The following is a 24,335-nucleotide window of genomic DNA, read 5'->3' as shown; positions in this document are numbered from 1 at the left end:
AAAAAAAAAAACCCACAAATATCAGCATGTATAAAGTGATTTTTTTTCTTTTCAGTCAAGCCAACTTTAAATTCATCTTGAGATCAGATAAAGAATGACAAGGGGGATTTGAATAACAGGTTTAAGTGTTTCGTGCCTAAAAATGCAAAGAAATAAAGTACACAAAATCATAAAGCACATGGCTGGAAATGGTTAAAACCACAACCACAAGACGAATAAATCAATTATTCAAAGGGAGTGGTGAGGAAGAGAAGAGGGGTGGGTTTAGTACCAAGGTGGAGCCCTGTAGGCCCAGGAAGGACTCATGGTAAGACAGATCGGGCTTGAAGGGGGGCTGCCGGGCCCAGCTGCTGTGTAGCGCATTCATGGGGGAGGCCACCACCATCCCAGGGGCCTCCGAGGGCGGCACGAACAGAAAGGCAGATTGGCTGGGAGGGTGGGCACCCGTAGCTGTGCCCCCAGTGTCCGCGCCATAGTGATGGGCGTGTGGAATCGAGCGAGCCGGAGAGGCTTCGATGGTGGGGCGGCCGGCGTTCGGTGGCGGGGAGTGGAACTCGCCCGTGTCTGAGGAAACCACCGAGTCGCTGGACGGTTCGGGGCTGCGGTCCTTCACACCGTGTAGCAGCAGGTTCCCCGGAGGCAGGGGCAGCTCGGGGCTCATGTAGCTGTACATCTCCTCCGTGACGGGCTGCAGGCGGCCGCATGGCCCCGGTGTGCAGGGCGCCTCCTCCAAGCTCAGGTCCATGGAGCCGCGGCGAGCCCGGTACAGTCTGGAGGCCAGGGGGCTCGGCTCGCCAGACAGGCCGTGCACGTGAAACTCGAAGACGCTGCTGGGCACGGGCTCCCCGGAGTGAGTGAGGACGGGGGGCGCAGAGTGAGGAATGGGCTGCTGTGGGTAGGCTGCGTCCGAGGGGCCGCTCTCCAGGATGGGTCCGGAGGTGCTCATCGGTGCCAAAGGCAGGACAGAGCCAGGGTTTGCGCGCATGTGACCCGACCCGTGAGGGTGCAAGAAAGGTACGGACGGCTGGGAGCCTTCGAACACGGCCGCTGCCTGCATCTGGCTCAGCTGCTGCACGGTGACGGGGTAGCCGGCGTACGCCGCAGCCTCGTAGGGGTCCACTCGCGCATCCTGGTACCCATAGTGCGGCTCCAGCTGGCCCTGATGGTGCAGGGGCTCCAGGACAGGCTGGGCCGCCACACCTGGCACCAGCAGCCCGGGGACGTCCGGCCCGCCTCCCTGCGACTCCGGCCCAACCACGGTGGGTCCGCTGCTACCGTAGGCGCGGTAAGAGCCCTGAAAGTGGTGCGTGTGGGCCTCCAGCACAGAGGTGCTCTTGCGACGCAGAACACTGATCGTTTTGGGGGGGGCGGACGGCGGCGGCGAGGAGGAGACGGGCCGCTCCGGGATGGCGGGGAAAAATAAGGGGGTCTCCGGTTGAGGTGGGACTCCTGCACTGTATGGATGAGTCACAGACTGCGGCTGCATTGACATAAGATAGATTATCTTTGTAAGGAAAGAGGCAGCATCGTACATCCAGTGTCAGAGAGAGAGAGAAAGAGAGAGAGACAGGAGCATCATTGTACAGCACTGAGTGCACAAGCTTACACAATAAACAGGAGGGGGGCGGGGTAACAGTAATGCTTTAAAATGAGACTTCTCTATATGTTGGGGGGGGGGGGGGGGGGGAGTTAAATCATTTCGCCAATAAAGGAGGAGAGACAGAGAGGGGGACAGGACAATGAGAGTCTTTATGATGTAATTAAATACAGCTCTGGGTTGGGCCTCTGCGGCCCGCTGCTGCATTTTCAGACAGGACTCTGTATGGACACCTCAGACTGAAGCCTTGTTCGTCGTCATATCAGCATTAAATTCTCTATAAGAATGTGACTGCTATTGGACCCCAGCGTTCACACTTTACTGGGGGGAGCCCTTTAAGTTACACTGGTAGGCTGAACTGTTCACCAAGTGCACAATCTTATCATAGCACTGGTTCCGATGCGTCAGTACAGTACAGACAGCCCTGCCCGGAATGTGCAGCAGCGCCCCCCCCCCCCCCCATCATGAGGGCTTCAGGGCACCAGACAGGCTGTATTTAAAGCCAACACGGGGACTCCAAAGGGACGAGCCAAGGGGAAGGTCCCCAAAAAACAGGGCTTTCTAAAAGGCAGCCACCGGCCTGTCACCACCTCAGCAGGACAGTCTTTGTATCCTGTTCTCAGACTGATCCCAGATCAGCACGGGACAGACAGGGCTTAAAGTGAGGCTTGTTACTGCGTTTCCTTTATGCAACACTACTGCACCACAATGGTTTAATCCTCCTGGAGGAAAAGTGGCTGAGCTGTTTCAGCTATGCTGCCTTCTTAAGAGCAGAGTCCATCATTCAGATCTCTCGGCTCATGTGTGCCTTCTACAGACATACAGCCAGAGGGTCTGGAGGGTCAAATCCGACTGACCACCTCTTCTCCTGGGGCTCCAGTATACGGATGTGCTGCCAGACCTACTCCTACCCCTTGACCATGCACTGTCAGAGCACCCCGTGTTGCGCCACCTGGTGGCTGGGAGACAACCGACATACGGGGTTGGCAAATATAGCCGGGAGGCTGGCCCTGCGACGTGGGGGTGCGGAGTGCAGTGGCAGCACGCACTCCAGCGCTTTGGACAGCCTTCTCGCAAAAGTCTCTCCGTCGTCAGGGGTGGCCGGGTGGGACGAGCGGGGCACAGAGGGGGCAGGTGGAGGAGTGGATGGCGGCTTAGGAGGGCAGGACAAAGGAGAGGCGGCGACGGGGCAAAGGTAGGGGACGCAAACAGACATGCTACGGCCTCGGCGACACGGGAGAGGCTGTGGGGCAAGGGAGGAACGGAGAGTCAAACACGAAAGGAGGAGACCACAGAACAACAGCGAGACTGCATACAAAGGAAACCAAAACGGAGCGAGACGGGGCTCTATGTGGAGAGGAAGAGAAGAAGCAGATAAGAGAAAGAAAAAAAAAAAAAAAAAAAAAAAAAAAGAAAAGTCTGAAGGAAAAGACCTGACAACTGCTGAGGACAACAGCAGGAGCCCAAAGGCTCAATTAGTTAGAGCAGTCTCTCTCAACCCAGTCCTGAGGGGCCCCAAGACAGGCCACGTTTTTGCTCCCTCCCAGCTTCCAACCAGACAGTCCACATTTTTGCTCCCTGGGAAGGAGCAAAAACAGGGACCGTCTAGGGCTCCTTCGAGGACTGGGTTGGGAAACACTGAGTTAGAGGGCCCTTTCAGGAAAGCTTTCATTTTTCCAACAAAAGCTTAAATCTCAGAAGTCCAAGCGAAAATTCATTCCAGTAGCTTAGAGAAGCCATGGAGCACGAAGACAGGCTTAGGAATGCCGACATTTTATGTAAAATCAACAACAGTAGTTAATATGGCACTGTTTATATTTTATAAATACTGTTAGCTGAAGCAACTGCTCTATAATCACACTTATTTGCTCTATCAAAGGAAGTGGGGGGGGGGGGGGTTGGGCCTGTATTACTATATACATTAGTATAGCATTACTATATACATTTTAAAAGATACTTCGGGTGAATTTTCCAATATTACTTCTGAAACATTACAGGAAGGATCAGAGCCAAAACCAGGAGTGGTCAAAGTGGCATACTAGTTTGCTAGGTGCACAACCACAAGGTGGTTCTGGGTCAGAATAATCCTGGTAAGCTCCAGGCTCACTGTTACCTCTACAGAGGATCATTCAGATTGAGGCACTAATGAGCTACAACTGAAAATCAGTCCCTCATGCATACAATGACCTCAAAAGAGAAGCAATTGGACTAAGTCATAAGTGACCTGAACAGACATGTGTCACACAAAGCTCTGAGGGAGTTCACCGAACTGGGGAAAGTTTAATATGCATTTCAGCTCATCAGTGAGGGCAGAGTAAAGGGGGATATTTGGGGAAAAATAAAAAAAATCTACTGGTGGCCAGAGGACTCTGATGTTCTGTGTCGGAGACATGGCAAGGGTTGCGAGTGGGCGGGGGAGGACAGTACAGCTTAAAATTAAAAATTTGAATAAAATAAATAACACAATACAGCAAATAAGGATTTAACCATATAGCAATCAAGACGGTCTTTGAGCAAACTTCACCGGCTCACCATCAATCCATCCGCAGTTCGCACGAGTTCAGCCGCAAGCTGAACAGCTTTATTGACACATCATCTGGATGAAGTGCAGGTATGTAACACTTGTGACAGCACATGAGACACCAGCCTGTCATAACACTACCAGGAAGATCAACCCAAGGGCAGCAGATAGCACTGCAGACACATGAAACCCTGGGGAGCCAGTGCGGGCAAACAACAAAAAGTGCTATGATGAATAAAAGGCACACAGGTCTTTGTGCAGTCAGGTTAGTGTCAGATTTTAGATTTGTGCCAAAATGCAGTAGCAGTTGTGGTCAGGGGGGGGGGGGGATCACTAAGCAGAACAGTCAAATTGCCACTAACAGGAGCACAAATCCAGTGAGTGCTGAATGGATGCTACAGAACAAACGATGACCACAGTACAAAGTATAAATGCACCAAAAATAAATACCAATGGATTGATGGGGCCCTGTCAGTTTGCACAGGAGATACGGCTCAAATACACCAAGAGCATCACTGCCCACCAGAACGACAGAAGAAAACTGTGTACAAATGAGTGCAATACAAATGGCAAAACGTAAAAAGACGGATAAATGGTGGCAGGAAGATGGAAGTAAGAGCAGATGGGAGGCGGTGGGGTCACAGTGACACATTGCAGTGATGCAGTGGTGCGGCTTGTTAGAGAGGAACCTAAGTTATGGGGTGCATTCTTCCCCATGCATCATTCTCCTTCACTGCAAGCTTGTCAGGTTATGCTCGACAGAGCCCCCCCTCCCCCCACTGACACGCCTTCCATGCAGACATGCACACACGGCCCATTCGAGGGCACACTTCTACAGAAAGACTGACAAAGCCAGAAGAAAGACACCAGAGAGGGGTTAAAGCCCTGTCTGATGTCCCGCTAAAAGATCAGGAGATGCTTATTCCTCCTCATCCAAACCAGTCAGTCATGCAGCTAACTCGGGTTCAGATACGTTACAGCACTGTCCTCACTAGGGCTTTATTTAGCCTACAGAAAAAGCCAAGTCTGCAGTTTGAAACTTTATGGTCACAGAATCACTGTGAACCCTTGGAATAGTCTGAAAACTTACTTTTTTAAAGTGTACTCAGCCATTACTACTAAATAAGCTGAGCACAGAACTGCAGTGGATCAAATCAGTCTAAATCTAAGCTTGGCTTGACCTAGCTAAACCCCACACACAAAACTTGCCACTTTTAGAAAACAACACCTCAAAACTTACTTTCACTGTGCAAACAATCTGTCCCACACAATGACTTACCATTGGCTGCTGCTGGTAGGCACCGTGCGGAGGTAGCTGAGGTGCTGACTGCTGGGGCAGGCCCAGCTGGGGGGTGGAGCCTTGGTAGGAGCCCTGAACGGAGGGCGGAGCCTGCTGCTGTTGCGGCGGGGCCGGCTGCTGTGATGGCAGCTGGCTGGTGGTGGAGCTGTACGACATGCCTGACTGGCCCAGGAGCGACTCGGCGAAAATAGAGGAGCCCCCTTGACCGCTGTCCACTGTCCCTGTCGCTAAGATCAAACAAAAACTTGTGTAACAGTTGAAAACAGCCTTCAGCCATTCAGTCATTATCCATGGTAAACCTAAGGAGATCTGGGACGTATTCCACAAAGCAGGATCTCCCACTTAGCTGGATAACTTAAACCAAATGTAGTTTGCATGTGCTTTGGTGTAACTAAAGGAACTCCTAATGGGCCACAGGGAACAGTTTCAAACTGACTGGACATCTACAACCCTGAGAAAGACGGGTAAGACTCATGTCCCGAGGCACCCCAGGGATGCGGACGTACATGTCATAGACATTGCAGTCTGCTGCTGCTGCTGCTGCTGCTGCTGCTGTTGTCCCTGCACCTGCTGCTGCTGCTGCTGCTGCTGCTGCAACTCCACCTCTAGCTCTTCCGCTTCAGTCTGAGCTGGGCCAGGAGGCTGGGCCTTCTGGCCCTCGGCCTGCCTCTGCTCCTCCTCCTCCTTCTTCAGCTTCTCCTGTACTTCCCGAACCAGCTGCCTCTGCTCCCGCTTGCGGCAGATCAGCGAGACGCGGTCCTTGATGGCCTTGGCCATGGTCTTGTGGTCCCCCTCGCACACATAGCCAGACTCCACCTGTCACAGAATGAGTCAGAGATGCAGCAGAGCTCAGCAACTCCACATCTGTGGCTTTATAGTCCACTGTGCATTTTGGACAAGAGAAATTGACCAATATTTATGAAAATAGGCTAAAAGATGGCAAAGCAAATGACATAACCAGTTCTGCTTCCCATGCGCTACGAAGAAACTGCAAAGGGGGTGTGTTAGGGGCAGTGGGGGTGCAAGGTTTTAGTGTGGAAAGGACTTTTAGGACTAGAATCATCCCAAGACTCACAGAACAAGAGATCAAGGAAACGCATGCCCCGGGGCCCTGTCCAACATACCATCTCCTGGGCAACATCTTCAGGGACATCCTTTTGGAGGTCGAAGGAGAATTCGATGGCCTCGTTTTCCTTGTACTTGCCCTTGAGTTTCTTCACGTCCTCAATGCGCAGCCACAACTTAATGGCGATCATCTCCCCATCGTCCTCCTCGGCCAATTCCACACGCACACCTGTCTCTTCCTGGAAGAAGGCGTGGTTCAAGAGGTCTTTGATGGCATATCTGAGGGACAAGGCAGAATGGCTGAGCTTAGTCGAGGAAATACCAGCCCACAGGATGACTGGAAGACAGGAAAGATCATTTCATTGTTCAGCCCATTCTCAAATTAATCATTAAATACACGAATAAAGGGTTAACTAACCACCACAAAAAAACACAACAATTCAGAAAAATGATGACGTGCTGTTACTGAGTGTCACGTGACAGTCTTGAGTTATAAAGTTTGCCTGATGGTCATCGTAGTTCAAAAACAAGCAAGAAAGGTCAAAAACAAGCAAAAACTTTCATGGAAGTTAGATGGCTTCTAAGCCACAAATTAAATTCCCCAATCAATTATATAAATGTACAAATAACATTTATGGTTTACATAAAGTTAATCAAGCGTTTTTACATTACCCCACATCCCTGCCGAGAATAAGTGAGTGAAGAATGGATAGATTTTTACATTAAAGTCTAAAGTTATATGAAACTACCACCTTAGTTATCAATATGGGGCTACAACTGTTTTTTATTTTTTTTTTAAGAATGGGGCAGTCAATGAGGTAGCCCTAATGCAGAGTCCTCAACCCCCTACATAAATCTAACAGCAGCACAATATCAAATTGTCCTCACGAAGGCAGCTGTGCAGGTAATCCTGCACATATAGGTTACTGGAGGGGAGAAAGGGGGAAACATCACCATCAATCCTCAATGTATGCAGGAGCACAGACTAAGATCCAAGGCAAATTTTATAGAGTCAAAAAGATATCATTCTAAAGCAGGATCATCTAAGCTCATCTTATCAGTAGGTGCTGCTCCAGCTCACCCACATCCCCTGGAGGCAGGGATAGCAGAAACAAGGCAATCAGGGGCTTGAACTTGGCCCTCACTCCGCTGGTAACCCCAATGCTGCCTGCTGCACGTGTTTGGCCGGCAGGGCTCACCTCTCGTCCTTGTTCTGACGAATGCATCCTTCGATGATCTCCTTCACTTCCGGTATGGCTACCTTGTCGAAGCTTCCGGGCTTCACACCCTGAGAGGGCAGAACACCACACAGCATTGAAATGGATACCAAAGCAAGAGGCCAGAGCAGTCAGCTCGTTCAACAGGGGAGACCTACAAAGAATAATACACCTTGTGCTCTTACTAGACAAGGAATTTTGGTGGTGAAGTTGGGTTAACGGTGTATTCATGTGCTAGAAAAAAAAACCCACAATCAACTCGTACGCAAATAAGACGTTCATGACAAATAAGGTCTAGCCCCTCGATCTGGTTTTACAGACTAGTAGCTACCTACGTTTAGAAGACCAATATGAGCCCCAAATGTAGTGTGGGGAAATCCCGCAGCGACAGTGCTGGGGAAAACGCATGGCCAGCGTCGCCCCCTATAGGCTGTAAGTCCACCTGCATTCCAAAACTAGGGAATGCAGGCAGTCTAGACCAACGTGTGTACAGCAGCTAGCTGAGCTCTGCAGCCTGCTTACTTCTGCAGATGAAGCCACCCGGAAACTGAAGAAGCTGGATTCCCAGGGTGCGAGAAGAGCGAGCATGTGACTGCTGCATTCGCTAAAGACAAGGTGCTGAGCTGGGTGCTGTAGCTCACTTATCAAGAGTTACCCACAGAACACCTGCAGTCACCCTGCCACAAGGGGGAGCAGTTAAAGCAAGTTCTTACCCAGAGCTTGGCCAAACTCCCTCAGACTGACAGGAGGGATGCAATTTCCCTTTACCTCATGTTTGCCCTTATGGGACTTTTATTGATATTGCTCTGGTAGTTATTAACCCAGCTGGCAAGCATATGCAAGGCAAATATGTTTGAGCTCCCACAAATATGCCAAGTGCAGTTATGATGCTGTTTTCAATTAATCAGACTGGGACCTGCCCCCTGCCACTAGCCCTTAATGCAGGAAACACAACCACAAAGCAGAACAGGTGAGCAATTAAAGTCTTGATCAAAACATAGTGGTTCTGAGCTACCACAACTGGCCCACCACGTTTATCCGTTAATGTTGATCAAATTTAGTGACAACATGCAGTGGACTTAAAAAATAATAAAATAGCCTGTTAGATATGCAAGGCACACACTCAGATTTTAAAAGCCTGCAAAGAACTTATGGAATAACCAAATCTTTCATAGGTGCTTCATGGTAACAGATTAGATTTATATCTGTATCCACATTCACTGTAACATGTTAAGCTATCGGATCTTACAGATTATCCAAAGAACTGTCAGAGCTGACCACCTAAATGCAAGGTCTAGACCAGGGTTCTTCAACTCTGGACCTCAATTCCAAATCCAGGCCGTGTTTTCAGTTCTTCCAAGTAGTTGTTTAATAATGACTGATTCTGATTGGTCAGAGGCTTCACACCTGACTGACAGGTAAAGGAAGGCTGGAAAACCAGCAGTGCTCGGACCTCGAGGACCGTGAGTTGAATAACCCTGGTCTAGACTTTCAGGTGTCCTTGCACACTAAATGACTACTGCTGCACTAGGTTTTTCATAAAAGCCAATGAAAATTATGGGACAAACCATCCTGGATGGTAGAGGAGGCATCAAAAAGCATTCAGAAAGCACAGCATATAGCTTAAAATGCTTTTCACAGAATAAGGCAGCCTTTAAGAACATCGGTTCTAATGTACACATTCACATCAAGCTCTCTGAAGGATCAAATCATTAGCATGCCTTGATTTGCTCAAGAAAAAAAAAAAACACTTACCAATTCGAGTCAGAAAATGAGCTGTTCAAAATGAGGATGACATGGGTACACAGAGCAATGGGAGCTCACTGCCCCCCAACAGTGCCGTCCTCCCTTAGATACTCCCCTTATATAAACACCCCCACCAAAAAAAACTCCAGGGCCAAACAAAGTTAGGGATGACGGAAGAGGCAATTGAATCAAGTATAAGAAGCGGCAGTGGAATAAGGAAGCGATTAAGCAGCTCATTACCAATAACCCAGAGCTCTGAATGGGAGGCTCTACGCTGGACTCTTGCCGATCTGAGTATTGTGCGAGCCAGCAAAAAGGCAATGGACATCTGGCCTTTAAGAGACCCAGAGGTGTTCGCAAAACAACACCAAATCTGCAGAAGGCAAACTGACTGTACAGTTCGACTCCCAGACTCAACCAATTAACCCTGAAGTACAACTTATGACCACTCCGATTCCTTAGCTTATGCTGTCATGGGAGCCAGTCCGAGGAACATTACCTCCATCACAGAGCAGATAATCAGAGATTCATTCAAGGGAGGAAATAAGGACAGCAGCAATCGGGAAAGGCTGTCTGAGGATAGTAAGATCTGGGCTGAGCCCTCAAAGTCTTTCTCGACACAGAGGCTCAAGGCAACAGCTGTGTCTCCAATTTGTGTTTAGGCCGTCTGAAGCTGCCAGAAGCTGGGAGGGAGGGGGTTGGGGGACATTCTTCACTGCATAATCATTAAAATAAGAAGGGAGTCCGGTCGATCAAACAAACAGCTTGCTGGGCAACGTCAATCTGGCAAGATGAAAACCTACCCTAAGAAAAATGTGGGAAATGCTGAAGGTTGGGTAGCTGTGTCAATTTGATAATGCTGGAAGAAAACTGGATAAGCAAATCTCTTATTTTACCAGTTATTGCACTGGAGGTGTGTGTGTGTGTGGGGGGGGGGGGGGGTGGCACTGATGTTCACTTGCATTTTCCTTTGGAGATTTTGCTACATGGTTAAATATGTAATATCCTGAATTAATATTAACAAATGTTAATGGAGGGGCTAAAATGGATATTTTTTTAATTATTGTGGTATCTGTGCCATCTTACCTTTACATTGCATGCTTTGTAAACTTACTCATAATAAAATTATATATTGGAACGGAAAAGACCTAAGGATTCCAGACGCTCTCTACCAGAAGCTGCTCAGAGGGGCCAGGTGATTAAGCACAGGATTTTCTTTTGTTCTGAAATATTCACTTGTGAAACTGTTGTGGTTGAGGTTTTTTCTTCAGATGTCCCATTTCCCTGAAGCAGAGAAAGAGCAGCAGCAGCAGCACCCCCTGCTGGCAGACAGGTGCCCTACATCACCAAGCTCATTTTCTTCAGCCTCCTCAGGGGGCAGCGTCATGTACTGCATTAGCTGCTCCTGCTGTGCTGCAGCTCCTTATGACTGCCAGACTTACCAGATGAAAGATCAACTCAATTTGCAGCAGGAATAAAACAGCCACCAGTTAATGGATGTTAAAAGCAAACAAAAGCCAAATGAGACCACAAGGTTGAAGCTCATACAAGACTGACCAGCCCCTAAAAAGACAAACTGCTCTCTAGATGGGGCCTGACAGCACATTAATGGCATATTTTGCATTACTGAAGACTGAATCTCCATTTGTCATTTGGCTCTTACTATTAATATCCGCAGAAGGTTGAACTACTTCGTTCACAGACTTCTGAATAGTGGTCTTTTAAGTGCGTGTTAAGCCCACATTTGAGCTACACTAGACAAAACTAATCCAAATAGAAAATCTGATTAGAATTGCAGAACACAGTTCAAATTGTGAAACCTCATTTACGCCAATGAAAAGCTGTACATAGCAAAACACAGACTGTGCAAGTTAAAGCACAGAGCAAAGACCATCAAACAAGAGAAACAAAACTATATTTGAATGCTAAATATTAACCATTATGCACCTTCTCTGTGTGTATCCTCTGTCATGTGACTATCACTCTATGAGACCCTTAACCCTGAGACACTCTGCTAAAGAACACCATGTTTCCTTATAGCAGATCCTGGGCTTTGAAACTGAACCAAAATGCCCCCCGACACCTGAAAGATCGACACGGGCCAGACCACCAAGGGTGGGTATGTGTGGAGAGGCAGTTCAGGGCGTAGGAAGGCGATATCAGAAAGGGGAGCTTGGCCTCGAGGAGGGAGATCAAGGCGGAGGGATGTGCAGGAGGGAGGATAGACTTACGCTGGTGACTCTGCGGTAGATCTGTGCCGCGTTCTGACACTCGGAGTACGGGTACTCAGAGGTGGCCATCTCCAGCATACACATCCCAAAGGCATACACATCCACTGACTCGTCGTACTTCTCCTCATACATCTCAGGAGCCATGAACTCAGGGGTACCTTAAACCAAAAGAACGATTCAGAACTCTCAGTGCCTGAGACTGCAGACTCCTCCGGCCTACTCACCGAGGAGGGCGAGGAGGAGGAGGGAGAGGAAGAGGGGGGCGGACGAAGCCGGCAGTCGCTGGAGGAGAAGACCCTGTGAGAAGACAGAGGAAAGCGGAAGGGGGAGGGACAAAAGAAAGAGGGGAGGGAAGCCACGCTAAGTCAATCTGCAGTGAATGAAGCACAAGTTTCTCTCTGTAAGGCCTTCGGGGGGGGGGGGGGGGGGGGGGGGGGGGGGTCTTGAGAGATGTGTTGGTGCACAGAACAGGCTGTGAGGCCCAAATGGTGTCCATTACCTAACGCTAACGCTACACCAACCAGTCAAGGGTAAGTCAAATAGGCCAAGAGGAAGTGAGTGGGCGGAAGGTTAAAAAACGAAACAAAACAGACAAATCCAGTGTAAGATTCCCTCTCCTTTCCTGACTACAGGCGCCTGGTTATGAGGTTAGTTTCAGGTGCCAACAGGTAATTTACTTTTACCTCCAAGGATCAAGGTAGCCCAACAATAAGTGAAGAGGTACTAGCTATGGAACTAACTTGTGTCAAAGTGGACCATACCCTCAACAAACAAGCATATAGATAGTTTTCTGCACAACTTACCTTTTCATCGAACCTGTGAGAAGGCAAAGCTTAGGTAGTTAGAGACTAAACAGAAGCAGATCCCATAGCTAGTGTGTTTGAACAGCACTGTTCTGTACACCGCAGTAGCACTGGAAACTAAACCAAAGGCCTTTCAAAGAAAAACCGAGGTATTTGGGAAAATACAAGAATTTGTTTCTGAAAAGGTCACGTAGTGCTTGTTCACTTACCAGGACCACTTTCTGTATACTTACTGTTGAAACTGCAGTACATAATATAATCCATACTGCAGATTGAGCGACAGAGTTGAGGTTATAGCCTATAGTTAAAAAAAAAATACTCAAGAATGTAAAACAAAAAAAAAGGGGAAAAAAGTTGTCGATTAAAGGAAAAAGGCAGGTAGATGATCAGACAAAATAATCATGTGACCTTAAAACGCTGAGAAGGGGAGAAAAAAGGAAAAACTGATGAGGCAAACCCTTAGAGAGAGAGATGTTACATTCCATTGGATACAGGTCAGCTTTCACAGAGCGCAGAGCACAGGTTTTCAGACACAACTAGAAGGGATCATCGAAAACCGTACGGCCCCCGCTGCCCTCACGCAGCCACACTGCAGCCTCCTATGCTGCCCTGTCCGCCACACACTTACAGCCTTTACCTGCAGCTTCCTACCACGGCCCCATTATATGCACTTTTACACAGGGAGAGATGACAGGAGTGGAAAAACTGCTGCCCTCTGCTGCTGAAAGTGACAGATGGCCGCTTGGCTCTCTAGTTTCCTGATGGAGGGTGGACACTCTTCACCAAGAAACTGGAGATGCTACGGTCACTGAGGTATGGTTTTGTAGGGAGGGGGCTGGAAAAACTGAGCTCTGCTTCCCAAAACAGCAATCAAAATGAGGATGACATTCAAAAACTGAATTTAAAATATATTTACAAATTCACCCAGTCACCCGGTCACTTTGCGTTTAGTGAAGAAATCAAACATTACGAAATATATTTTAAATTCAACCGGCATGTTGCGAGCTTAAGGGGAAGAGACGCGGGGGACGGTCACTGAGGCCTGCTGACTCGTACCTATGACACTCTTGGCGAAGGAGGCCCTCTTGAGCGTTGCCAAGCCCAGGTCGCCGATCTTGACGGAGCCCGTGGGGCCCGTGATGAAGATGTTGTCACACTTGAGGTCCCGGTGGATGATGGGAGGGGCACGCGTGTGCAAGAAGTGCAGCCCCTTCAGGATCTGCCGGCACCAACTGCGCAGCACCTTGATCTTCATCACCTTGAAACGCTTCAGGTACCTGAGGAGCATGAGGGCCAAGGGGACGGGATTACACACGGGGGGGTGGGGGGGGCGCGTGGTCTGGGTCACCATGACAACAGATTCTCTGACACTGACACAATAATGAGGTTTGGTAAAAGTCACAGACCTGGAGGATTCCAAGCAGAAGGACACACCCCACCTCAAAAAAGCACCAGTTCTTTCTTAGGTTAGTTTTTTATGACATCACAGGGCTTTTGACGCCCAAGCACGTTTTACGTTAAAAGCTGAAAAAGCACTCTACCCTTAGGGGTGTACTATTAGCTGAATTCATCTCCACCATTCTCCCCTGCCAAGCAGAAAGGAATTGATCTTTAGTGCAGCATTTTCCTAAATCAAGCCCAGGTGCCCTTGCAGACCCAACCTAATCCATTTAAAACGTCAAGGGGGAAAACGGCAAAATCTTCACAAGGTTACCTGTGATAAAGCTCCCGCAGACAGGCTGATATTTTGAGAAGACAAAATATCATATTGTCAGTCATATTTCAGCTGCCAAACCGCTGAAGTCTCTCTCTCATACACGTCAAAAGTGGTTGACAGGTGCAGCATTTGTTCTGACAGCAGTAAAGCATAACCACTGAGACGGCACTGCAGGCCGTGCTGTCGAGGTGAGCGCTTCTTCCTGAGTGGCATACCCAGGACGCGGTTCGGGGGCGTGCATCCCAGTGATTCCATTAGATAAGGCATCCTTAATGGAATCATCAGCAGTCAGCCACAGTCCAGGAAGCCCCGTCACCGCAGCCTTGTTAGGCCCGCGCCTGCTACCCAACCTAAATGAGGCTCTGCACGTACACATGGGCCACACCTAGTCCAAGTATTAGAAACAAAACTCGCATTTTCCTATCGTATTACAGTGGCTTCGGTAATTCATACCAACGGTTTAACCAAACATAAAACCGGATGGCCACCGCGCACGCAGAGAAGCTAAACCGATTAGTCAGAGGTTTTCCGGAAAGCTGTAGGATACCGAAAACCTCGAACGGAGGTAAGGAGTTTATCCACCAAAGAAGTCGAGGTGCTGGTCACACCCATCACTGGTGGTTAATCCTGACATCCCAGGATGTGCACACACACAGAGTGCCGACTTTGCCCTCCTAGCACCGATTCCTGCCTAACAAGCAAAAAGTGATCCCTGTGATTGCTGGACCACGGTGAGGGGAGATGCACACCCCAACCCGCTCTGACAGACGTCATGTCTGATCACGCAAGCCGCCGCAGCAGCCGGCGGCAGGGGCACAGGTAGGCTCCCGGCTCGTTCCCGCTGCGTCTCCACCCAGGCCGGCCCAGGCAGGCAGGCCTGGAGAGCGGATGGGGGAAGACATGCAGCGGCAGGTAGGCCGGCAGCCTGAATCACAGAGCGAAATGTGTCAGGGCAAAAATATCCTTTTTTAATTAAACATCTCACTGGGCTGTTAAGGTGGTAGGAATGCGGAGAAGGTGCAAGAGAGGGGCTCTGAATACTGACACTGAACTGCAAGTCCACAGGGGGGGGGGTGCCGTTTTCACGTGCCCCTTCTGTGTCCATCACTAACACCATCCACTGCTGTAGCAGGTGCCTGGGCACCACCCATCCACAACATGAGGAACCCAGGCATGGACATTTTTGTTATTTTCTTCCCAAAAAAGTGGAAGAAACTGACATGAGGAGGGGGAAAAAAGTCAGAAAAATGATAGACAAACTGAAGGACTGAAAAAGAAAAAATGCACAGGATCAGGCTTACGTTTTGAGGGTCCCCGAGGTCATGAGCTCCGTCACAAGCACGATGCACTTCTTGCCCTTGGTGGGGGACTCCCAGGAGTCGTAGAAGCGCACGATGTTTGGGTGCTGCAGGCCCTTCAGCATGCCCGCTTCCTCCTTGAAGCGCTGCCGCTCCGACTTGGACAGCTTGCGGTCCTGCAGGAAAGGAGCAAGGCGACAGGCTCAGCGATAGAGAAGCACAGTGATAATGCACAGCTGGCCACTGCGGGAACTTCACCTGACATGCTGCTATCTCAGGAACATGACAATGGAGCTCATTAAAAAGGAATGGACAAACCCAGCACACGCAAGCACACGATTACACCGTAATTACATTTCAGCTTAGCAGGGCAGACATGAGTCCGCAGGAGCCTAGTTAGTGTCTTGCTTGCCTGGCATGAGATACTGAGATTCTGATCTGTCACGTGACCATCCCAGAGCATGGGAACATGGGAAGTGATCCTGGAAATATTTCAGACCAGCCACTTTCGACTGCTTCTCCAAAGGATCCTACTGTACTCTGACACATGGCAGACCAGACAAGGCACTGATGCTAAACCACAGGCCCAGTCCAGTTTGGCTTCTGCTTTAGGCATTCTTGTTTTTTAATTTTTTTTCGTCGGCATAGTGAACAGGGATGAGCCAATTCCAGCCAATTCATCTCCGCACCACTCCATGCTTCCCCAGCCGGCAAACCCCATGCTGCCCACAGTACGGCCCCCTGTGCAAATTACCACCAACTGCAGCCTGTTGCATCACTTCTTTCCACTACCAAGGAGACAGAGGTCACAAAACTCAGCTCTAAGAGAGCAATTGTCTTTTTTAATCAGCACAGTGTGGGGGGAAAAAAAAAAAGAAAAGAAAAAGTACCATTTACCAGCAGAAAAGGCCAGACCAAGTCCAGCCAAGTTCATTACAAGGCAGCCAGAGGTGAGCACCACTACAGTGAGTAAGGAGAATACCGAAACCCATTCTAGGCTAAATCTTGCATGTCTTCTAAGTGGTTTATCTCATCTGGCACCACAGAGAGGGATAATGACTGGCCCTCCAGATGGCACACACACACACGTCACAGTCTTCTGTCCATCTCACTCACTTCCCATTGGTCAGAACATGTAGCCATAGCTGTCAGAGCCATGGCCTGTGCCCTGGGGTCAGAGGCAGCCACCTACAGGTCCCACTCCCCCAAACTGGCATATAATAAACCAATCATCCGCAAGCAACTTGTCCTGCAGGTCATGCAAAGGATTACTGCCCTTTCGTCCATCAGGGCTCAGAAGATGAGGTGGGGGCTGACTGAATGCATCGTCGATTCCATGCATGTAGAACAGACCCCAAGTTTGCTCTCACATCTACTCAAGGGACATTTTTAACGAGTCTCAAAGCTAGTTTCTGCAGCTGTTCCTTGACCACAGTTTGTAAAAGCAGGAGAGAAACTTGGGCTTTCGCCCCCAGCAGACCACCTAGAGACAAGCAAGGAGTGAGAACAACTGTCACAGTTAAATCCATTACTTCCATTCACGTCTTGAATCTTAAGCCTTAAGTCTTTCAACTTAAAATTCCACAGCGGCATTTACATTAAACATTCACCCCAGCAAAGCATGATGAATAAATGGGACAAATTAAGCTGCGAGCGATAATGTAAAGGCGTGCGTGCCTTCACATAAACACATCGGCATAGTCTTTGACTAAACACAAATCACACAGCACGCCACTATTTAAAATACAGTGGCAGGTATTCACGGTTTGTTTTTTTTAACTGATATGAAAGCCACTTCATTATTCTTATCCATAAATGTAAGTGAGCCCCCAGCTGCTATAATTAAAAAGACAGAACAGAAGATGACCGTCATGATATTGCTTGTCAAGTTCACCATGCCTCATACTGCAGGGGGGGGGGCAGCAGGCAGGGCTGCTAAAATGTGACATTGAGTGCACGTGCACTTAGACACGTATACACAGACAGACACACCCCACAGCTCTGAACCCTCCAATCAGGAAGGGCCGTTCGATAAACAGGGTTTCTGATTTAGAGAACAACCAGGCTTCATATGAAAAATCACCCATGCATGGGGGTGAACAGATGACCTTCTCTAGCTCAAGAAGGGTTAAGGAACAGGACTCAAAAAGCAAATGAGAAAAACTGCATTTTGAGCTTAAAAAAAATAAAATAAAAGTCCTCGACATACATATGGAAATGAACCGTGAACAGTGTAAATACTGGATAAAGGACTGAGGCATATTGTACAGTTTCATGAAATTATCGAAGAAAGAGGAACACTGCCCTAATCTAACAAGCTCTCACAGTGAACACACATGTACTTTCAGTAACAACTAACCAAACAGGGGACGCTACATCAGCTGTGGAATAGTTCCAGAGCTCCGAAAGGCCCGGAGCCAGGTAATTCCCCGGCCCTCGTGACACTCACAGGGATAGGTCAGGTCCACTTCTCCCTGCTCCCTCTCCCGCAGTGCAAATCCAGTGGGCAGAGGGGCGGCCAAACAGCCTGCAAACTATCCCAGAATGCAAAGCAAGCTGAACAAAGTTGCAGAATGTGGCCCAGTTTGAGCCAGACTCATTACCCTTGATTTGTTCTCTTCTAAAAACAAAATCTACCCAGAAGGAGTAAAGAAAAGGCAACAAAAAAGGCCAGTGAGCACTTATCAACAACCATGTTTATTGGGGTGGGCTTTAACCACAACATAGGTACCACTCTCCCTCCTCCTTTTCTAATTTGAATGATGGTCTAGTATTAATGTGCATGTCTCCTATGTGAGGGTCCTACTTACCTATAAAGCTAAAAAAAAAAAACCTTATAAGCAAGACAAAATGATATTTCAACGAGACATCTGTGCTAGAATATGGAAACAAACAGTGGGATTTGTTGAACAGCCTTGCAGTGCACAGTTCAGCAAGCAAAAGATTCTTTCTAGGTATTACAGACTCAAATATGCATGTAGAACATGACATATTACCAAATGACCTGAAGTATTTGCTTAGGTTAAAATGAGAAAGGTGCCCGGCAGTTTGGAGGCTTACGTTTCCAAGTGACCACATTTCTTACTGTCAGACTACACACAACGTCCAATAGCGCACACTTTGGCCCATACACCCTTCCCTGCACCGTAACCTACTTTCGCCTACAGCCAGTCCAGTGGGTATCAGCCAGCACAGTGGGTGATCCATAAACTGGGTCTCTGAAAATCACAGGAAAACACACAATAAACCCCCAGCCCCCTGAACACCGCTGGCTGCCCATTACTGCAGTTTCTACAACATTTTTCAAAAAGTACACACCTTTATCTCTATGGGGCCATCTGCACAACAAATGTCAGGGAAGCCAATCTTCATAGAAGGCCACATGGTCATAATTAACGTCCATTCGCCTGCAGCGAGGTTTAAGGATTCATCTGTGGGGCCAACCCTGTATTGGCCATTATATGAAACTGCCCCATCCACTGCAGAAAAGGATAAATCACCTTTGTTCCACTAACAACACTGAATGGGTAAGAAAGGGGAACCCAAGAGGCCACTGGTTACAGACCAAACCACTGATGGACAACATTTCAGTCACGACTGACAGGAAGCCAGAGATATTCCACGGCACTTAGAGAAAGATGAACTGGCCCTTGATAAAATCAACACAAGCGTCACTCCTACATAGAAATATATTTTATACAACTGAACAGCAGTGTCGGCCCTAAGGTTAGAAAACCTTTGCTTAAAGTGGCCCTGGAGATGGTCACATTCTGACGGTCACCTTCAAAGTGGGACGAAAGTGCTGAGAATGGAAAGTTTGGCCTAAATCTGGAGACAGTTAAAGAAAGAAATACCCTACACCATGGGGGGGGGGGGCAACTTTGGTTAATTGCCACAGGCATTGAAATACGTAGATAAAGAGGTCTCTCGGGTTACAGGAAATTAACAGAGACACATGCGGCCTGTGTTTATGAGCGGCGAGTGTTTACTGCGCATGGAATCTGGGCTGCCGGATCATGTTTCTAGGCCCTCGTGCTTTTCCATTACCCAACTGCGAGGGGGAGCGGCCGGCTGCCAGTGACTCCTGCCTTTTTCAGTAAACCAGCCGTACCCCAGAGCGCGCGGTTAAAACTGGAAGGTTGCACGCCTCGATGTTTGTTTAGGTGACCCACGGATGCAGGCTGAAGCTGTTCGGAGCAGCGGGAGGTTGGGTTTACCATCAGTCACGGTAACCCTGAGCATATTGCTCGACGCGAGAACACGGCAATACACCGCCTACATGCACTCTCGTGCCAGCAGAAACACTTAACATGAATTGGACGGAAATATCCGCAACCCACTACGTGCTGGATTTTTTTAATAAGATAGAATATAACACCTACAGCATTTTCAGCGCTGACCAAAAAGGCCTGCTTGCTGTAAATACTGAGCAGTTCACAGGCAGCTGTTATTCCCAGTTTTCAATGACTCCTGTACACAGGACTTTGTGCACCGGATGGGTTATCACAAGCTCGTTAGGGTTCAAACCAGAGAAGTTAGAGGAAATTAAACCGGGGGTCACAACTAAAGACACACGTTTTGAATCAATTTAAGCTTCTGTTTGTGACATGCATTCAGATTAGGGAAGGAAATGCACTGCATAAGGACCAGCAGTTTTGCATTTGCATCATTTAGCCTCCTGTCATAAAGGCCATGTGTCCTTCCTCCACGCGGACGTCCACTTGCGCTCTGAGTGTCCTGTGTAAGGCCTGCGGCTTGTGGTCCTTCCCACTTCAACAAACAGTCGCAGCAAACCAAACTGTCGGCAGGTCAGGATTTAAAACATGGACCTGGATCTGCAACAATGTAGACCCTAGCAGAGCCTGGTACCCCTGCACAGGCCTGCTATTTGAACATGCGTGGAGTGCTGGAGCAGACTGTGATGGAGTATCGATCATGGCCCAGAACTAACACAGAAAATCTGTTAGCCAAGGAGAGGGGAGTGACATTTCCCCGCTGCCTGACGAGCTCAGATGTAGCAACAAGCAGCTAATGGAGACTCCGCAGGCATGTCCTGTCAATAAGGACAAGAGGGGGCCAATTAAATAGCTCAGTAACTAGTGGCTACCGTGACGTCAGAGCCCTCCAACTTTGCCCCCATCTGCTGCATCGCACATAAGCTTTTCTTGCAATTGTATCTCGCCTTCAAAGTGCCATGAACAGCCATTAGGCTTTAAGTGGTGCCCATCACCCTCATCTCCGTTAGCCGAGCCTAAGGGATACCGCCATAATGTGACATTGCGCCAGGGTGACCAGGGCCATTAACCTGCATCGTAGCTGAATTCAGTCACACATCTTTAAATTAACTTGCCCACATTTACAAGCAGGACGTGTTTCCACATACATAGCAGCGCTGACACATGCACAAAAGCAAGCACCATCAAACTGGGAGCTGCCGAGACCTTCTATAAATGAAGCATGGACACAAAGCAAGCCACAAAGAGGGAGATCACTCCCCCTGGCCACACAAATTCTTCAGAGCCCAGCTCTGAACTTGACATTTGGACCCTCTAGTGTCGCTGCCTAGTAACTGAGGAATGGTAAGAAGCACCCCCCCCCCCCACGCTGTCCCACCATAATGCCTCCCAGGGTACGGGAGCCAAGCAAGCAGAGACGGGCTCTGCTGTTCACAGCAACGCTGGCCAAGCATGGTAAGGGACAGTCACTGTCACCTACCTCGGGGGCGGCAGAGGTGTATACCATCAGTCTTGTCTAATGCAGTTTTTACACAGTCATACCGAAACACAAAGGGCCAAACAAGAACAGAGGCTGGATTTATGTGTTTTTCCACTGCAATCAGAAACCTGGGGAGAAGCTGATTGTAAGGTGGTGACGTACGTGAGAAGGGCGAGACCACAGACCTAAACTAGCTAAACTGATTAGCCAATGTAGCACTAACGAATGTCCTGGCATAGCATCCAAAAACAGGCTTGACGATGGCAAAAACAAAAAGTTCAGCAGCTGATCTGGGTTCAAAGAAAAGAATGACGGCATTATGGACAACAAGCCCTAGTTTGCTTGAACTGGCTTAAAGTCAGTGTGCAAAGTCTAGAGACTTGTACACAAAGGGGAACGTCATGAGCATTTACAGAGAATTTCAATCATAAATATCCAAAAGGGTTCAGGACAAAGAAAATCCATTGCCGTTATAAATAAATTCAAATGTCAGAAGCCATACTTATTTGTTAATAAGGGGATAGTAGAATAAAGTACAATCCTACAGCAGGAAGCAGAAGCTGTGGTTTATTTGGCACTATACCCGTCATTATCAAGCCACTATACCCGTCATTCTAGCTAAATCCCCTTATTTCAGCTACTCGTTGGTAAATCTTTTGTTTTGCACTGAACTGAAACAATGTAGGAGGACTGGAGACTCCCCTCATGCAACAGATTACATCAATGAAGTTCTCCTTTGTGACAGGAAAGTAAATCTCCAAAATACTATTAGAAAAATATTGAATATTGTGACACCTTTGTCTCCCTGTGATGTCACATGACTATAATAAGATGCCCTGAATGGACCTGGATTACATGCAGCATGTTGTGATCCGAGGAGGAAGAGAAAATCATTATTAAAAGTCTTACTTCCTGTCATGATGTTGGAGCTACTAAACAAGGAATCCCACATAAGCATCAAAAAGGACAGATGGTGGCCCCAACAGTTGCTGTAGACAGACTTGTAGTGACATTTTACACTGAAGCCTGAAACAGCCAATGAGCTGCGGTCTGGACCACAGACTGCAAGCTCAAGCTAAAGGCTAAAGCTCTCACATTTGCCTTTGTGAAGCAACCTGACTCAGCTGTGGAGCTGCAGAACAGAGGCACATTACAGAAATCAATCAGAAATCCACCCCCCCACACCGGCTGCCTTTAACTTTCTGATCTGAATCTGTACACTGAACCAACTCCATACAGCCAGTTCTAAAAATACCCACGACTCAAAACGTCTTTTGAACATTTATCTCCCAATCTCATGAGAAACAGCGCCAGCTCCCTTCATCACAGGCCGAAGAGAAGTGATTAGCAGCCAGCCACTGATACTTGAAGATGAAGCAATGGACCTGGGGCCTCAGAACTGTCTGGCCCAAAACAGTTTTTAAGACAAGCGGTGAGGCATGTCCTCTGCTCCACAAACCAGGACAATGGAGCATTACCACATCACTGAATTAGTGATGCCCAGTCACATCAGGGCCAATATGTTCCAAGAATCAGAGTGATGCATTTATCTGGTATGTCGTCATCTACGCATAACTATAAAATTCGGCTAAACCCCCCCCATGCTGTCACCAAAGTTTTATGATCAGGGATCTTAACTTGGTGTTAAAGTGTTTGGTTTTCCTGTGAAACAGTTTCCATCAAATTAGAAAGAGCTGAGAGACAAACTAACGCAATAAACATTAAGGATGCAACTAAATCAGCATCACGTTACAGCCGTTTTACATTTAAACACTGGATATTTCTGACTAATGCAATTCAAGATAACAAGGAGATACTAACTATTTTTTTTCTGGGGAATAACTGTCCTCTCCACACAAATATCGACAACACATCAGTCACAGCCCAGTAAAGTCATGCAGAAAATTAGATTAGTTTTTAGGACCACCACAGTTGCTCAACTGCCTTCCTGTTCGATCACACACACACACACACACACACACACACACACACACACACACACACACACACACACACACACACACACCAAAGGTTTATCACAGGAGGGATGCATTGAGTAACAAGTGTTTTACAGTTCTCACTATCAGGAATGTCCCACCCCAGCCCAAATGCTTTAAAAATTATAGTTCCATAAAAAAAAAAAAAACGTATGTTGTAATTCACTTTATAGATATACGATGCCTTGAGGCATAAGGAGGTTAAACTTGTCTGTTATATATGGAAGATGGTTCACTGAAGTGAAATAGATGCAAATGATAACCTTGCTGGCAAGCATGTAGAGCCAGTGTTGGGACAGCAGTCCCCCCATGACAGAGACAACACATCTCATGCTGCGTTCCATTCACATCGGAGGTCAGAACTGCGAAATGGGAATGATGTCACACCGGAGTTACCCGGGTTCCAGAACAGCGAGTCGGAAAGCCATTTAGCAGTACCAGGGACCTGTTTAAAAAAAAGCTAGATTTCTGGCTTAGCCAGTTAACTCATCGGATTTAATTTACACCAGCTTAAATGGTCTTTATCTTCGATCACATTTAGCCCAGACAACCTTAAATCCGACAAGTTGTCCTGCTAAGCAAAAGATATCCTGCTTTCTGAAATGAGCTGCAGTTCCAGCCCGGATAATTGTTAGCAAAATCATTGACTGTTGTGCACAAAAAAACATCATAGCAACACATCCACAGATAGCAACTGATAGAAGCAGTACTGTGTGTACGACCGATTTAACGAGCCACAAATACGATACAAGTTCTAATAAACAGTATAAAACCACAGCTTTAGCTTCTGTTGATAAAGGATGCAGTCATCTTTAATTCTGAGCTAGGGATTGTGCCGATTCCTCCCAGTTCATGAGTCGAAATTCTGACTTCAGGGGGCGTTCCAGATGAAATTTCCGGCTAGGAACTTGGGATTTACAAGTGACGAGTTCAAATGGAACACAGCAATAATCCTTCTCATCAAGAAAGCACAAAGATAACATCAGTCCAGCAAGAGGGAACATTAAGGCCTAAAAGAATGTCACTTTTTGGATTCCTTCATCAGGAAAAGCCAACATAGTCACAGGCTTTCGGGAGACTAGTGCTGGGTGGAGGACAGGAAGTCTGTCGCAAAACTTGGAATTCAAG

The 24,335-nt window shown here is 47.9% G+C and overlaps 1 protein-coding gene across 5 annotated transcripts in view; it reads right to left on the bottom strand.

Moving 5' to 3' along the window:
• wnk1b (WNK lysine deficient protein kinase 1b) overlaps nt 1-24,335 on the bottom strand; it is a 66,955-nt gene that overhangs the window by 21,382 nt on the left and 21,238 nt on the right. For 3 of the 5 annotated variants that reach the window (XM_072710124.1, XM_072710125.1, XM_072710126.1), the window contains exons 3-11: nt 15,499-15,671; nt 13,537-13,757; nt 11,678-11,835; nt 7,683-7,771; nt 6,543-6,762; nt 5,925-6,234; nt 5,398-5,645; nt 2,577-2,840; nt 272-1,504 (exon numbers count right to left, since the gene is read on the bottom strand). In XM_072710124.1, coding sequence (XP_072566225.1) covers nt 272-1,504; nt 2,577-2,840; nt 5,398-5,645; nt 5,925-6,234; nt 6,543-6,762; nt 7,683-7,771; nt 11,678-11,835; nt 13,537-13,757; nt 15,499-15,671 — 2,916 coding nt within the window. The remainder of the gene's footprint in view (nt 1-271; nt 1,505-2,576; nt 2,841-5,397; nt 5,646-5,924; nt 6,235-6,542; nt 6,763-7,682; nt 7,772-11,677; nt 11,836-13,536; nt 13,758-15,498; nt 15,672-24,335) is intronic. The other 2 variants (XM_072710127.1, XM_072710128.1) reach the window with 2 other exon arrangements.

Source organism: Paramormyrops kingsleyae, chromosome 3, assembly GCF_048594095.1.
Source record: "Paramormyrops kingsleyae isolate MSU_618 chromosome 3, PKINGS_0.4, whole genome shotgun sequence".
Taxonomy (NCBI): Eukaryota; Metazoa; Chordata; class Actinopteri; order Osteoglossiformes; family Mormyridae; genus Paramormyrops; species Paramormyrops kingsleyae.
The sequence above is the reverse complement of the archived record's forward strand: the minus strand, read 5'-3'. Positions and strand labels throughout refer to the sequence as shown.